The 13,126-nt window shown below is 33.7% G+C and overlaps 1 protein-coding gene across 1 annotated transcript in view; it reads left to right on the plus strand.

The window, feature by feature from the left end:
• Nucleotides 1-13,126, plus strand: part of LOC133870145 (ATP-dependent DNA helicase SRS2-like protein At4g25120) — a 40,842-nt gene extending 27,716 nt beyond the window's left edge. Inside the window, exons 15-29 of the mRNA XM_062307203.1 lie at nt 3,207-3,273; nt 3,699-3,749; nt 4,997-5,074; nt 5,177-5,386; nt 5,512-5,550; nt 5,739-5,810; nt 5,910-5,996; nt 7,974-8,030; nt 8,385-8,590; nt 8,686-8,779; nt 9,842-9,892; nt 10,728-10,790; nt 11,010-11,069; nt 11,948-12,010; nt 12,687-13,126. Of these exons, the coding sequence (XP_062163187.1) occupies nt 3,207-3,273; nt 3,699-3,749; nt 4,997-5,074; nt 5,177-5,386; nt 5,512-5,550; nt 5,739-5,810; nt 5,910-5,996; nt 7,974-8,030; nt 8,385-8,590; nt 8,686-8,779; nt 9,842-9,892; nt 10,728-10,790; nt 11,010-11,069; nt 11,948-12,010; nt 12,687-12,776 (1,288 nt within the window). The 3' untranslated portion in view covers nt 12,777-13,126. The remainder of the gene's footprint in view (nt 1-3,206; nt 3,274-3,698; nt 3,750-4,996; nt 5,075-5,176; nt 5,387-5,511; nt 5,551-5,738; nt 5,811-5,909; nt 5,997-7,973; nt 8,031-8,384; nt 8,591-8,685; nt 8,780-9,841; nt 9,893-10,727; nt 10,791-11,009; nt 11,070-11,947; nt 12,011-12,686) is intronic.

Here is a 13,126-nt window from a genome sequence, read left to right on the forward strand (position 1 = left end):
TTTACAGTGAAAAGTTTTAAGAATTGGAAAAAGGTGAACGATGGAATGAATTGTCCTTCAATGAGGCATGTGGGGAAAGATTCAAATTCACTACATAAAATTGCTATGAAATGTTTTGAAGATCTGAAGAATTATTCACGGCATATTGACAAGTTAATTGAAAAACAGTCATCACAAGAAATGGAGAATAATCGATTGCAGCTCAAAACCTCAATAGATAGTGTTCGATGGCTAGCATTCCAAGCATGTGCATTTAAAGGTCATGATGAAAGCTCCTACTCAAAAAATAAGGTAACTACATTGAATTGATAAAGTTTTTAGCAACTTATAATGATAAAGTTGCTGGAGTTGTCTTGACAAATGCTCCACGGAACTCTAAGCATACATCACCCCAAATTCAAAAAGAAATTTTGCATATCTTTGCAACTAAACTGCGAGATGTGATTCGCAAATAAATTGGGGATGCCAAATTTTGCATTCTTGTTGATGAAGCTCGGGATGGGACAAAAAGGGAGCAAATGACAATCATTTTGAGATTTGTTGATAAAGATAGTTTTGTTTGACAGATTCTTTCATATTGTCCATGTCAAAGATACTACTGCATTAACTTTAAAAAAGAAGATATGTGATGTCCTTTCTTGTAATGACCTCAAAATTGAGAATATTTGAGGTTAGGGATATGATGGAGGTAGTAATATGCGTGGTGAATGGAATGGGATACAAGTTTTATTTCTTAGAGAATGTCCCTATGCATATTATGTTCATTGCTTTACTCATAAGCTACAATTAACTTTGGTTGCAGCATCTAGAGAAACAAAATCTGTTCATCAGTTCTTTGTCAATTTGAATTTTATTATCAACATCGCTATTGGTTCTTCAAAACACAATGATAAATTGCAATTTGCTCAAGTTGCTGAGATTTAAAGTATGATTGCTTCTAATGAAATTGAGACCGGAAGGGGGGCAAGTACTTTGCAACGACCTGGAGATACTCGATGGTCTTCTCATTTTTATTTTGTTTGTAGCTTGATAAGAATGTTTCGTACAACTTGCTCAGTTCTCGACACTATCTCATAGGAGGGAACCAACTATTCTTAGCACAGTGATGCTGATGCGACTTAAATAGTATTAACATCATTTGAATTTGTTTTGATCTTGCATTTGATGAAGCAGATTATGGGATTTACTAATTCTCTTTGCCAAGCTTTGCAACAAAATTCTCAAGACATTTTAAATGCCATGAGTGCTGTTTCAACTACAAAATTACTTCTTCAGAAGTTGAGAAATGAAGAGTGGGAGCCTTTCCTTGATACTGTTAAATCATTTTGTGAAAAAAATGAAATTGATGTTCCTGATATGAATGCTCGTTACACTAGAGCTCGAGGTAGATCATATCGCCAAGATGAAGAATCTTCCATGACAATGGAACATCATTTTAGAATTGATGTATTTACTGCTGCAATAGACTTCCAATTGCAAGAATTGAATAATAGAATTAGTGAGCATGCAGTGGAACTTCTTATTCTTAGTGCCGCTTTAAGCCCTCAAGATGCACACAAATTATTTAAGATCGATGATATATGCAACTTAGTTGAGAAGTTTTATCCTCAAAATTTTACTGAGTAAGAAAAAATCATTTTGATATTTCAATTGGATCATTATAAGCTTGATGTGCCAAAACATTCAGATTTTCAGAATATGTCTACTTTATTTGAGTTATGCAGAGGATCAGCAATTTCAGGAAAATCGAAGATCTATAATTTGATTAACAGGTTGATTTGTCGAGTATTGACTCTCCCTGTTTCTACTGCCACTACTGAACAAGCATTTTTTGCCATGAAACTTGAAAAAACTAGATTGTGTAGTAGAATAAAAGATGAGTTTCTAGCAGATCATTTGGTAGTTTATATTGAGAAAGAAATTGCTAAGGATTTCACGACAGAGATGATAATGGATGGATTTTATTGACCGTCGTTGAGCACAATTCAAAGGAGATACGAAGTGTTGTTTTGTATTTTTTTTTTTTTTGTACATGTCTATAGCAAACTCGAACGCTTTTGTATTCGGAAGAAAAGTTATTTTTAAAGATGATTTTATAGACATGTAACTTTTGTATACAGTTATAACTTATGATTTAGTATGAAGTTAAGTTTGAGACTTGTTTGCTTTTATTTTACAAGCGCACGCACATATAGCGGGACTATATATATATATATATATTTTGGTTCGGACCCCCCACCAAAAGATTTTTGGCTTCACCCGTGACGGGCGGTGCTGCCACCAAAGGGAGACTCACCAACAGCAGGAAGTTCAACCAAAAAGAAGAAAAACCCAGGACTACAAACGAAAGGCTTAAAGTTAAACCAAGGACCCTGAACTTGCTCTAGTACCATGTTGTAGTTTGCATGAAAGGTTTAGACAGGAGGTGGAGGCTCATTACTGTTACGTTGCATCACATACTTTATAATTTTATAGGTTGGAAAATTTTACTGGGACTAAAATAACCTTGTACTCTAAACCCAAACACTCTTCTAACAATTTTCAAATGTCTAGTTTGTGCATATTTATGATTTATGCAGTTTGGCATTGGAAATAAAAATGGGCAAGGCAGCCTCGAGGAAGTTTCAGAAATTGATAATTATAGTTATTTTGCAGATATGTAAAACCCAGAAGAACAATTATTACAAATTTCTGTTGTTGTGTGAAATGTGATGAAACATGAAAAATTAACTTTTCTGGAAAAGATATTGACAGACTATATCAAATGAATAGATAGTGTACAGTGGCAGGTTAATGTGACCTGACCGAAATCTGCATAATCCTGACCCATTGCTAGCTCAAACAGATGTAAAAGATTGTTCCTTGATTAGGATGCTATTAGAATTATTAAATCTTCCAGTATTTAAACTTGCTACCAAGGATTTCTTGCAGCACTTCATTGTTATTGTAACAAAGTTCTGTTCTTTTATTGCGAAGCATGAAAGTTGATGTTGATGTTGCAAAAGTCTTGTTAAACTGCAAGATCTCTCTCTCTCTCTCTCTCTCTCTCTCTATATATATATATATATATATATATATTTTTATCAGCTTTTTGTATACACAGATACATTTATTTTTATCAGCTTTTTGTGTTAGTGTTGTATGCCTTTAAACCATGTAAAATCTCTTAATATTTACTGAAATATGAGCCCTGCAATTGATAATAGGAGTCAGCTCACCCAAGGACGCAAGGTGCTGTCAACACTTGAGATAGTATCAAAACTTGTTCACAGGGTAAATAATCTGGCTTCACCGCAGAATCTTTGACTTGATGTTTCTTGTTTTAGATCTCTATTGATAAAACAAAAAGTTTCTTCTATATGGTGGGAATATATGAAATAAACTGAATTTTGTGGTCATTTGTGATCTGATCTTGGTTTGGCTATCCAATGATTTCAACCCTGTGTGGTTTTATAGAATTTTAGCCATATGGAAGAAATTCTTCATGTTTTTCAAGTTTTTTTTTTCCTCCTATCTAAAGCATTTCCAAGTTGTTTGATGGTAGTCTGTGCTCGACCATGCGTTGCTTTTGAGATAATGTTTGATGCTTGCTTTCTTTTTCGCCTATAACAGGGCAATTTGGTCAGTCATTCACATACCTCCATTGCAGTCGTTTGCTTGTGTTTAAAGAAATTGACCTCACATATAAATGGTTACAGGAACAATCAATTTCAGCTGTCATAACCTCAGTAGCAAACATGGTACCTCAGGTTTGTCTTCTCTTGGCCTTATCTTATGTTATTTTATTTCATTTTTATTTTTAAAGTTGAAAGCTTTTATATGAACTCAAAACTTAAATCATTAAAATTGTTCAAGAGATTTTTTGTTGTGCTTGATGCTGTTTTCTTATAAGCTAATGTTTGCAACGATATTTATCACTTTAGTTCATTGCTTGTCCATAAATTTATCTGATGTACATTTGAAAGTGTATTGATGCAAAATCACTTAATGACATATTGTTGAGGATGAATACGTGAATCTTACTTTTCTTTCTATAGCACACTTCTAGCACAGATTCGTGTACATTGGTATAGAGATGAGGCCATGGACAAACAGGGTTGCTAGATGCCTGAACATCTGTTGGATGATTTTTAATTTTTTGAGGTTTGTAGTTGAAGTTTGTGATTGTGAACGTGATTACATGAGTTTGACTTGGCTAAGTGTTGGCATTAAAAGGGCATGCTTGAGAAAAGATTAAAAAAAAAGGGGTTTTGGTTGTATGTTGTGGCCTTTGTGGTTGTTTTTAGGAAATCCACAATTATGACGCACCGTCTACTTGATTTATTGCAGACTTGGCAACTTTCGAACGTAGCTTGCATATTATGCTTCTTACATTTTATAAGGAGTGAGATGTATCAATATAAATTCTACTTGGGGTAATGTTCTGGTATATTTAGCTCCTTGATTTCAGACTCAGGGTATCTTTAGTTTTTATGGACTACAAATTACTTTTAAGATGACATTTTTTCAAGAATGGACTCCTGAAACTGATGTGCAAATTAAGCTTATATGCAGTGTACAAGATTGTTTTGCTATGATACCCTAGTTTGGCTGCATGAACTGCTTTGAATAAAGGATGTGCAGGTCAAATGTTGTTGGTTAATTTGCTTTTGCATTTGTTAATAGTTATCATGCATCTGTCCGTGTCCTTATCTTGTGAGGTGCCATTAGCAAGTATTTCTAATGATTAGCGATTAGGTTAATGTAGATATGTTTACCTATGCCATCAGCATGCTCTTTTTGTCAAGCTGTTTGCTGATTAATCTTCTGGTCGGATTCAATGAATTGCTTTCTACCAACTTTCATGTTCTTTTCTTGAAATAGGACTTTATTTCTGATCGAGTTTTTAAAGAACAATGTTATGAGTATGTCTTTTTCATTCAAATGTTTGATTACTATTGTTCTGACAGTAGACTTACGTAATATTTTACCAATCATTCATGCCTTAATTGTTTAGAAATACCTTCTTGAGCAACGGGCAATTATTGATGTTGATGGAGGAAAATTGTTGAATGAAGACAATGACATCAGATCTGTAAGTATGGAGTTTTCATCTTGAAGTTTCAATTTACTTTTTGTCATCGCCTGAATCTTGGTGCATTCACATGGGTTGCAATCTGATCACTTCTCCCCACAGGTTCTTCAGTACTTGCTGGATGACGTCTCTGAATTTTTATCAACTAAATTCCTTGCTGTGGAAGGGGCTAGCAAAATTATAGTAGAAGAAAAAGGTTGTGTTAATGTGCTCAAAGCTTTTATTGACTTCATATCTGAGCGCGAGAGAGAAAATTTTCGCTCTAGGAGACATAATAATGAAAACTCTGTCACCTTGACTACCATTCATCAGGTATATTTCTGACTCCCACTGTCCCCTTTCTTTTATTTGTTGGGACGTTCTATTACTGTTCTTCTGGAGCATGGAAATATTGTTGGTTCAACTTTCTTTTAATCCCTCTCAACTTCCTTGTGCAGTCAAAAGGCTTAGAATGGGATGTTGTTTTCATTGTTAAGGTACTTGATCACATTGATTTACTAGGTGTTGCTCGACATGCTCTTTTAAACAAATGGTTGCACTTATAATGCATCATAATTGTCCTCTAGAATTGTTATGATTATCAATTTCTTCCCTTAGACTTCATTATATGATAGTATTATTGAAGGCAGTTTTCCTTGCGTTAATGCTCTAATCAATTACACAGGCGAATGAATCTGAAATTCCTTTGTTGCATGAATTTAATGGCGTTGCAAAGGAAAATGGGACCTCAATTGAGGTAATTTTGTTCTTGTATGGAACATTGTGTATCTTTTTCTTTGTTTTAGATAAATCTTTTAGTATTTTTCGTCAATTACTCTTTTCTTTTGGTCCTTAGGAGGAAAGGCGCCTGTTATATGTTGCCATGACTCGTGCTCGGAAAAGACTTTTCATTCTGTATGTCATGATGGATTCCAATTGGCAGGTACTTGCCATAAAACATCTTTACAGTCGATTCTCTAATTAAAAATATTTCTATAACTTAATACTCTCTAATGTCTAATAAATTTTAAAACTTACATCTTCAGACAATTACTAGTTCTATTAGTAAATAATCAGTAAATTTTTCAAACTATAATTTGATGCTACTAATCACTGGAATAAAAAATTAAACTTGTATTCATAAAATAATCTGAAATATTAGTTTCGTCTCATATTACTTTTACTACTTTCTATAGAGAAGTGATTGAATCAAGGAGAATCTTAGTCTAGTCATGCAACTAATCCATTCACGCAGTTGGTTCATAATTTAATTTCCTTTGTTTTAACATGTGGTTGCAGAAAGATTCGATACCCGTTCATACTTGAAATTTTAATGTTCATAAATGCAACTAAATACTAACAACACTCAAAGAACTCTGGTGCGGGTGCTTATAGTCAAAATGGCTCAACAATTTTAGATTCTTGAGTGGTTTGGCAATCTTAGAGTCCGCAGGAAGACATCTTTATGGCAAATAATTCTTGTCAAAATGGCTCAACAATGGTAGCATCGGTCACAAAATGGTTTGGCCATAACACAAAGGTTTTGTGGAGTTAAGTCTGAGGATGCCAAGACAATGCCCTTTATCAAGGCAGCCTTCCTTGTGTTCTCATACCTACAAAAGTGATTAGAGAGCATGGATAGCTAGTGAGGGGGGAAATCTGGTAGGCATTGACGGGGCAGAGTGTATGAGGGTGCTACTAAAGAAAAAGAGGGTTTCGCCTATGCCATCCAAGAGTAGAATTAGTTAGGAGAGGATTACAATTCTATATTCGTCTCGTGTTTTGTGTTGTTTTTCTTATACCTAAAATCTGAAAATTATAAAAATATCCAAACTCCTAAAATGGAATAAAATTAGAATTAAACAAAAGCAAGTTCTGTTGGGCCTTGATGTGAGAGAGGGTGTAAAGGAATCTAACATCGATTAGGTGTATATATGGTTATGAAGATATGTACGTATCGGGTCTCTCCACCTACCAGTTTAAACTTTTGAGTTGGATGCTCTAAAACTAGTTATCTCTTAAGATGGGCACTCATTCATTATTTTCCCTCCTTTTTCTTTTCATCTTCCCGCATGTGTCTTATCTCTCCTTTTTCTAATGTGCTAATATGGTAGCAAGATATTGCCCCAATTTATTTCTTGCCTATTTGAGTAATATACAAGAGAAATAAATGAAGGAGCCCATCCACTCATTTCCTTCTTCAAATTACTTAGCAAAAAAGAAAAAGAAAAGTACAAGAGAAAGAAATGAATAAACGGACACAAGTTAAAAAGAAAAGTACAAGAGAAAGAAATGAATAAACGGACACAAGTTAAACTGTCTCTAGCTTTGCAGGATGTTGGAAGCTTTACTCTAACTTAAAGTATATTTTTTTATACATACACGTTCTCTTGAAAGGTGAGTACTCTTTAGAAAATGTCTAGATTTTTTTTGGCCCTTTCAGAAGATAGCAATGGTGAATCTAACCTTCCCAGGCCTTGCCAGTGTTGCTTAGAGTGCCCCCGAGGGGTTTTTAGTCTTTCCCTCTTAAGGCCTTTTGGTTAATAGAGAAATTTAATAATTGATGCTGAAAATATTTTCTGTTCAGCAACACTATTTACTAGTAGAGAATCAACAATACTATGTTAATTTTTTTGCTCTTTGAGTAATAAGTGCGCTCGAAAGCCGTTGCGGGTTAGACTAATTAATGGCAGCCCTTTGATTGCTGCATCCGTTTGATTGTCTGGTCACTTCACTCACTTGAGAGAAGGTTAACAAGGTCTTAGTGAGCAGAGGAGAGGGAGAAGGTCAAATTCTCTCTCTTCACTGCTCCGATCCGATGCTGAAAATATTTTCTGTTCACCAACAATATTTACTATTAGAGAATCAACAATACTATGTTAATTTTTTTGCTCTTTGAGTAATAAGTGTTTTCCTTCAGATGCTTCAACCATCAAGATTTCTCAAAGAAATTCCAGATCATCTTCGAGAGGTTCAGGTTTGTCATTCTTATCATAATCTTTAAGTTGTCTTGTTAGTGACAATATAAATGCTTTCCACTTATAATACCATTATTTTATAGAGAATTTTATTGTTATGTTGTCTCCCACTGTTCTTTGATTGACATTTCAAAATGGATTGATCTAGGAACATGCATTTGAGTTGACATGGATTGTTGGCTGTTAGACCTAATAAAGTAAATTAAGCACAATTGTAAGATTTAATGAACCCTTTAATCTATTAATTATTGGATCCTAGAGACAGTTCACATCGGTTATTCAATATCTTATATGAATAAACATCACTAGTTTTTATTTTACATCTCTTCTCAGTGGATGGTTTGTTTATGTAGGCTGAACTCAGTATACAAGATTTACAAACAAAGCAGGAACACATTCCAAATGAAACCATGCAGTTTTCCGTTGATCTACCAAGAGAAAAAGAACTTTCTGAAGTAGATATGGTGCCAGATGAGTTCCTAAATACTTGTAATTATAAGGCTTCAGAAGAGTGGAAAGAACCAGTTGAGGCAAGCAATGGGAATAGTTTCTTAAGAAGGTTCTCCTCCCATTTATGATGGGTTGATCAACATTACCATCACTTTTAGTTGTATTTTATTGTAACTGAACCTGATTCCTATCATTGTTTTACAGATTCAGTGTCGAGGATAGATTGGTTATTTCCCATTTATTCCATAAATGGGCTAAGAAGCAAGCATTTCAAAATCCTAAGAGGTTGCTTGACAAGGTGATTTTTGTGTTCTTTCAAATTTTGTCGTGTAAATTTTGGATAGTGTAGCTAGAGTAATTCTACATGTACATTAAGTGTCAATCAAGTGTCCATAAAAAAATGAGGTGGCTTTTAAAATCACCATTTGATTAAAATCATTATTTGATCAATCACACGCTCTATGGGGATTTTAAAAGCCACCTCATTTTTTTATGGACATTTGATGGACACTTAATGTATATGTAGAATTACTCGTGTAGCTAGGATTGAGCATCGTGTTGGCCCACCCTATGCTGTATAAGAGTATTGTGACCTCTTCACTGATAATAAATTATGAAAATTTCCAAGCAGACATTGAGGTTAGTAAGAAGATTTTTCCTAGAATGACATAATCCAATTGCTAGAAGATTGGAAATAGAAAGAGAATAACATTGAACTCAGAAAAAATGCTATGAGTCCTCAAGAGCTAGTTCAATCGGCTGGGGACCACGCCTCATGAAGCGGAAGTTACTAGTTCGAATCCCCCTTCCCCTTTCTTGTGTGGACATGTCAAAAAAAAAAAAAGAAAAAAGAAAAAGAAAAAGTGCTATGAGCTTATCGGCGGGTATAGTGATTTAGTTATGAAAAGTTAGGCAGATTGGATATGCATTGAGTCAAGTAGATCGGATTATGTTTTAAGGCAACATTGAATGTGTGACATTAGTGCTTAAGGTACATGATAATGATGTTATAGCTGCAAGCAGCGATGTTCTTGAGATTGAGATAAAAGCTTTGAAGCTTTTTGAGATTGAATGTTACTTTGAAATAATATAGATGTTTTCTTTTTTCTGCAAAACTATTTATGTTGATTGGGTGTCCTACGTAATACTAATAAATGATCGAATTCTGGGCATAATTGTTCACTTCTACTTATTTTCTGTTCTAGTTTTCAGTCAAGTGGTTGGTGATGTTGGTATTATATATGTAGGCAACAAGCATTCACATAGAACTTTGAGATTCTTATTTTCAGTATGTAATCTTTGAAATGGAAATAATATGAACATGTAACTCCTGATTCACGTTACTTTGTTGTACTTACAGGTGGGCTTTGTGATTGATGAACGCCTAAGAGCCAAGAAAAACAAACACAAGGTCCTACAGTTTTCCCAATTTCTGTACAAGTTATATTTCTTGTCTACACTTTAATATGCTCCACTTCCTAGCAATAAGAAATTCTGCACTTGTCAAGCATAGCTATGTGATTTATTTGCATACCTGAATGGCTGCACCAAGCTATGCTGACATATTTACCGTTAGATGGTGTGATTGTAGTAAGTATACCTAGTGAGGGTAAGAAGTCGGGTGGAGAGTTTCTACGGGCATTTTAATTTCCCAATACTTTCCTTTTCTCTCTCTTAAACCCTGCTATTTTCATTTATGAAATTAGTTTTTTTTTTTTTTGTTGTGTAAGATGGAATACAATATCTAGAAAGCTTTGGTAGAGAAGAATCTTTTCAAAGATGCCATTTTCTGACTCTTGAAGGTGACTTACAGAAATATTGAAGTGTTTGCATTTACTAATGAACATTTGAAGAATGATGCTAGATAGCCCATGTGTAGAGTATGTTAATACATGAACAATTAAAGGCTGACTTCATGATGTGTTATAAGGTTGAGTTAGAGTATATATTTCGTACTTGAAAAATTATTCAAAAATCAAGTCTGTCCCTTGAAAATTTTCCATGTCAAATCGGTCATTGTGTTTTCCAAAAATGTTTCATTTTGATTTTTCCTTTACGCCATCCACTGGAGGGACCAAATTGGCTCAAGTGGCAATAAAGGCAATTGTTTGAATGAAATGACAGAATTTTAAAACTAAAAAACCCTAATCACCAACTAGTACGGTTCTGCAATGTGGCTCATTAATCACCTGTTCCCAAACATGTTTCCAGTTAATGATGTCTTTTCATCATGTTTTATTTGTCAGGATGTTTTGAGTGCTCTGAAGTCTTGCTTGAGCTGTGATGAAGCATTTCAATATGCAGAATATGTAAGTATATTTGGTTCTTCCAGAATATGATTTAACTTATTATCTAAGATAATAATTAATGGATTCAACATATAGGGGTTGAGTATTCATTGTAACTCCTTGTTACAGGCACTTACAGTATTAATTTAAGAGTAATTTGATCGCCATACAATTTAAATTTTTATGCAGAGTCAATGTGTATGCTATTTTTTGTTCAATACGATATTTCTTTTGTACTAGGTTTTGAGATGGGAGAAAATTCCTGCTGATAAACGTGCCCATTTCATGCGGGAAAAGCAGGTTCCCTATTTCGGCTTATAAATTTCCATACTTTTATTTTCCTTGGCTGCAATTGGTGGAGTGAATATCTTTTATTTGTTTTTTCACTTATTATAGCTATCTGATTTAGTCCATCAATCTAAAAGTGAATACGAATGTGATTTTATTTTTCAAATAAATACTTTATACTATTGCTTGGCTCAAAGTTTGAAAACTGGAGACTTTGTTCTATGGCAGCCTAGTGCTTGGATAAGTTTTTCCCTTCTCTAGTTTAGGCTGTCCAAATTTTAGAAAACAGAGAGTATATTCATGTTATGACTGAAAAATATCTGGACTGTTTTCTTTTAAGGCTCCCTATTATTGTACTTAACCATCTAATGTGGAGGTAGATAAACATGCCCTTCTCTCTCTCTCTCTCTCTCTCTCTCTCTCATGTGTGTGTTTGTGTGTGCATATATATATATATACACGTATGTATGTAGCTATATAGGTATTCATTACATTTTCTAAAGTTCTTGATGTTTCTTTTAAATAATTTCTTACTTATCAAAAGAATTTTGGAAGTACGACTATAGTTGCGTATATAATCTTGATGAGATTGTTTGCTCTAAGATAGATTGTGAGTAGTAAGAGGGCCTAATGTGTATTTGTTTTTCTTAAAATTATATGTATTCTTTTACTAAATTATATTGAAATTTTAATATCCTAATTTAAAATATGAGGATAGTTATAAGTTATATTGGTAAACGTTTTTAGATCTCAGTTTAAAATTTGAGGGAGCATAAGATTGATGTCGCACTTCTTGTATTATAAAACATTTTGTTTCAGAATTTGTGTTTAAAATGCAATATTTGCTTGTTTTTGACAATCCATGGTATACATTTTTCTTTTCCTTTTAGGAGCATTTCCAAAAACTAAGGATTGAGAATTCAATGGGTTCATCAGAACCAACATGTAAACAGGTAACATTCATTAAATAAATCAGCCAATTCTCTATCCTTTTTATTTTATCATTTGCATTAACAGTTTCTATGGTTTAGGTTATGTTACTTGATGAAGTATATCCTGTACCCACTTACACACTTGAATGGTTGTGTTCAATATGTATATGCTGTCTTGTTGCAACATCCACTATGCACTTTTCATAAAAAGAAAAAAGAAAAAAAAGAAAAAGAAGTAAACTATATGCTTTTTTTTTTTCTTTCCTTGTGGATATATATACACGCACACTTGCCCCACTGAATCCAGAAATGAATTAGTGGTTCTATGTTTCGTAAACAGTTGGAAGTACCGTAGGACACCTTTATGATGTTGGCTTATGAATTCTGAGTAATCAATCATTTTCTAGTGCAATGGTAAGTAAAAGTCTTTGGTTATTGTGGATCGACATTGGATAATGACCTTTCTTCAATGAGTTTAGTGGACAATACTCATTGCTGTTTTCTTTTGTTTCCACATTTCATTTACAATACATTTTTCATTTTCTTTTGAGCTTCTGATTAGGTTTATCTTTGAGTTTTCTTTTCAAATTTTAATTGTTTAGCTGCTTAATGTTCAAAAAGTGTTTCTTTTTTTATTTTATTTTATTTTATTTTTTATTTTGCTTAATTTCATTTTGTTTAACATTTTCAACGGCAGATCTCTTTTTTGCAAAGTTTGGGATGCACTGTCACCCCTTCATCGCGTCTCCATGCTTCACGTTTGATCGAGCAGTATAAATCATTGTGATTATTCGTCGTTACAATTCCTGCGTGTTGTGAAAGGTCATTTATAAATGTCTCTAATGTTTGGTTAACGTAGGTTTATACAATGATTGTCGTCGTAAATCTTATGAACTGTCAAGCCTAAAGAAAGGGCCAACTCACAGTTGATATTGAGGGTCAATTTAGATGCGTCTCAAAAGGCATTGCTTATTGCCTTGAGAGAATGAAAGGTGAGCCAGTTTATGTTTCGAGCCCCACGATGAAATATAATTATATGTATAGTTTTACTTCCCCTTCTATTATGGAAGGTATTAATCTTGAATTATCACGTAGAACATTGAAAAGAAAACGGAAGATATTTATTTCATTTTGTTA

This window comes from Alnus glutinosa, chromosome 6, assembly GCF_958979055.1.
Source record: "Alnus glutinosa chromosome 6, dhAlnGlut1.1, whole genome shotgun sequence".
In the NCBI taxonomy this organism is placed as follows: Eukaryota; Viridiplantae; Streptophyta; class Magnoliopsida; order Fagales; family Betulaceae; genus Alnus; species Alnus glutinosa.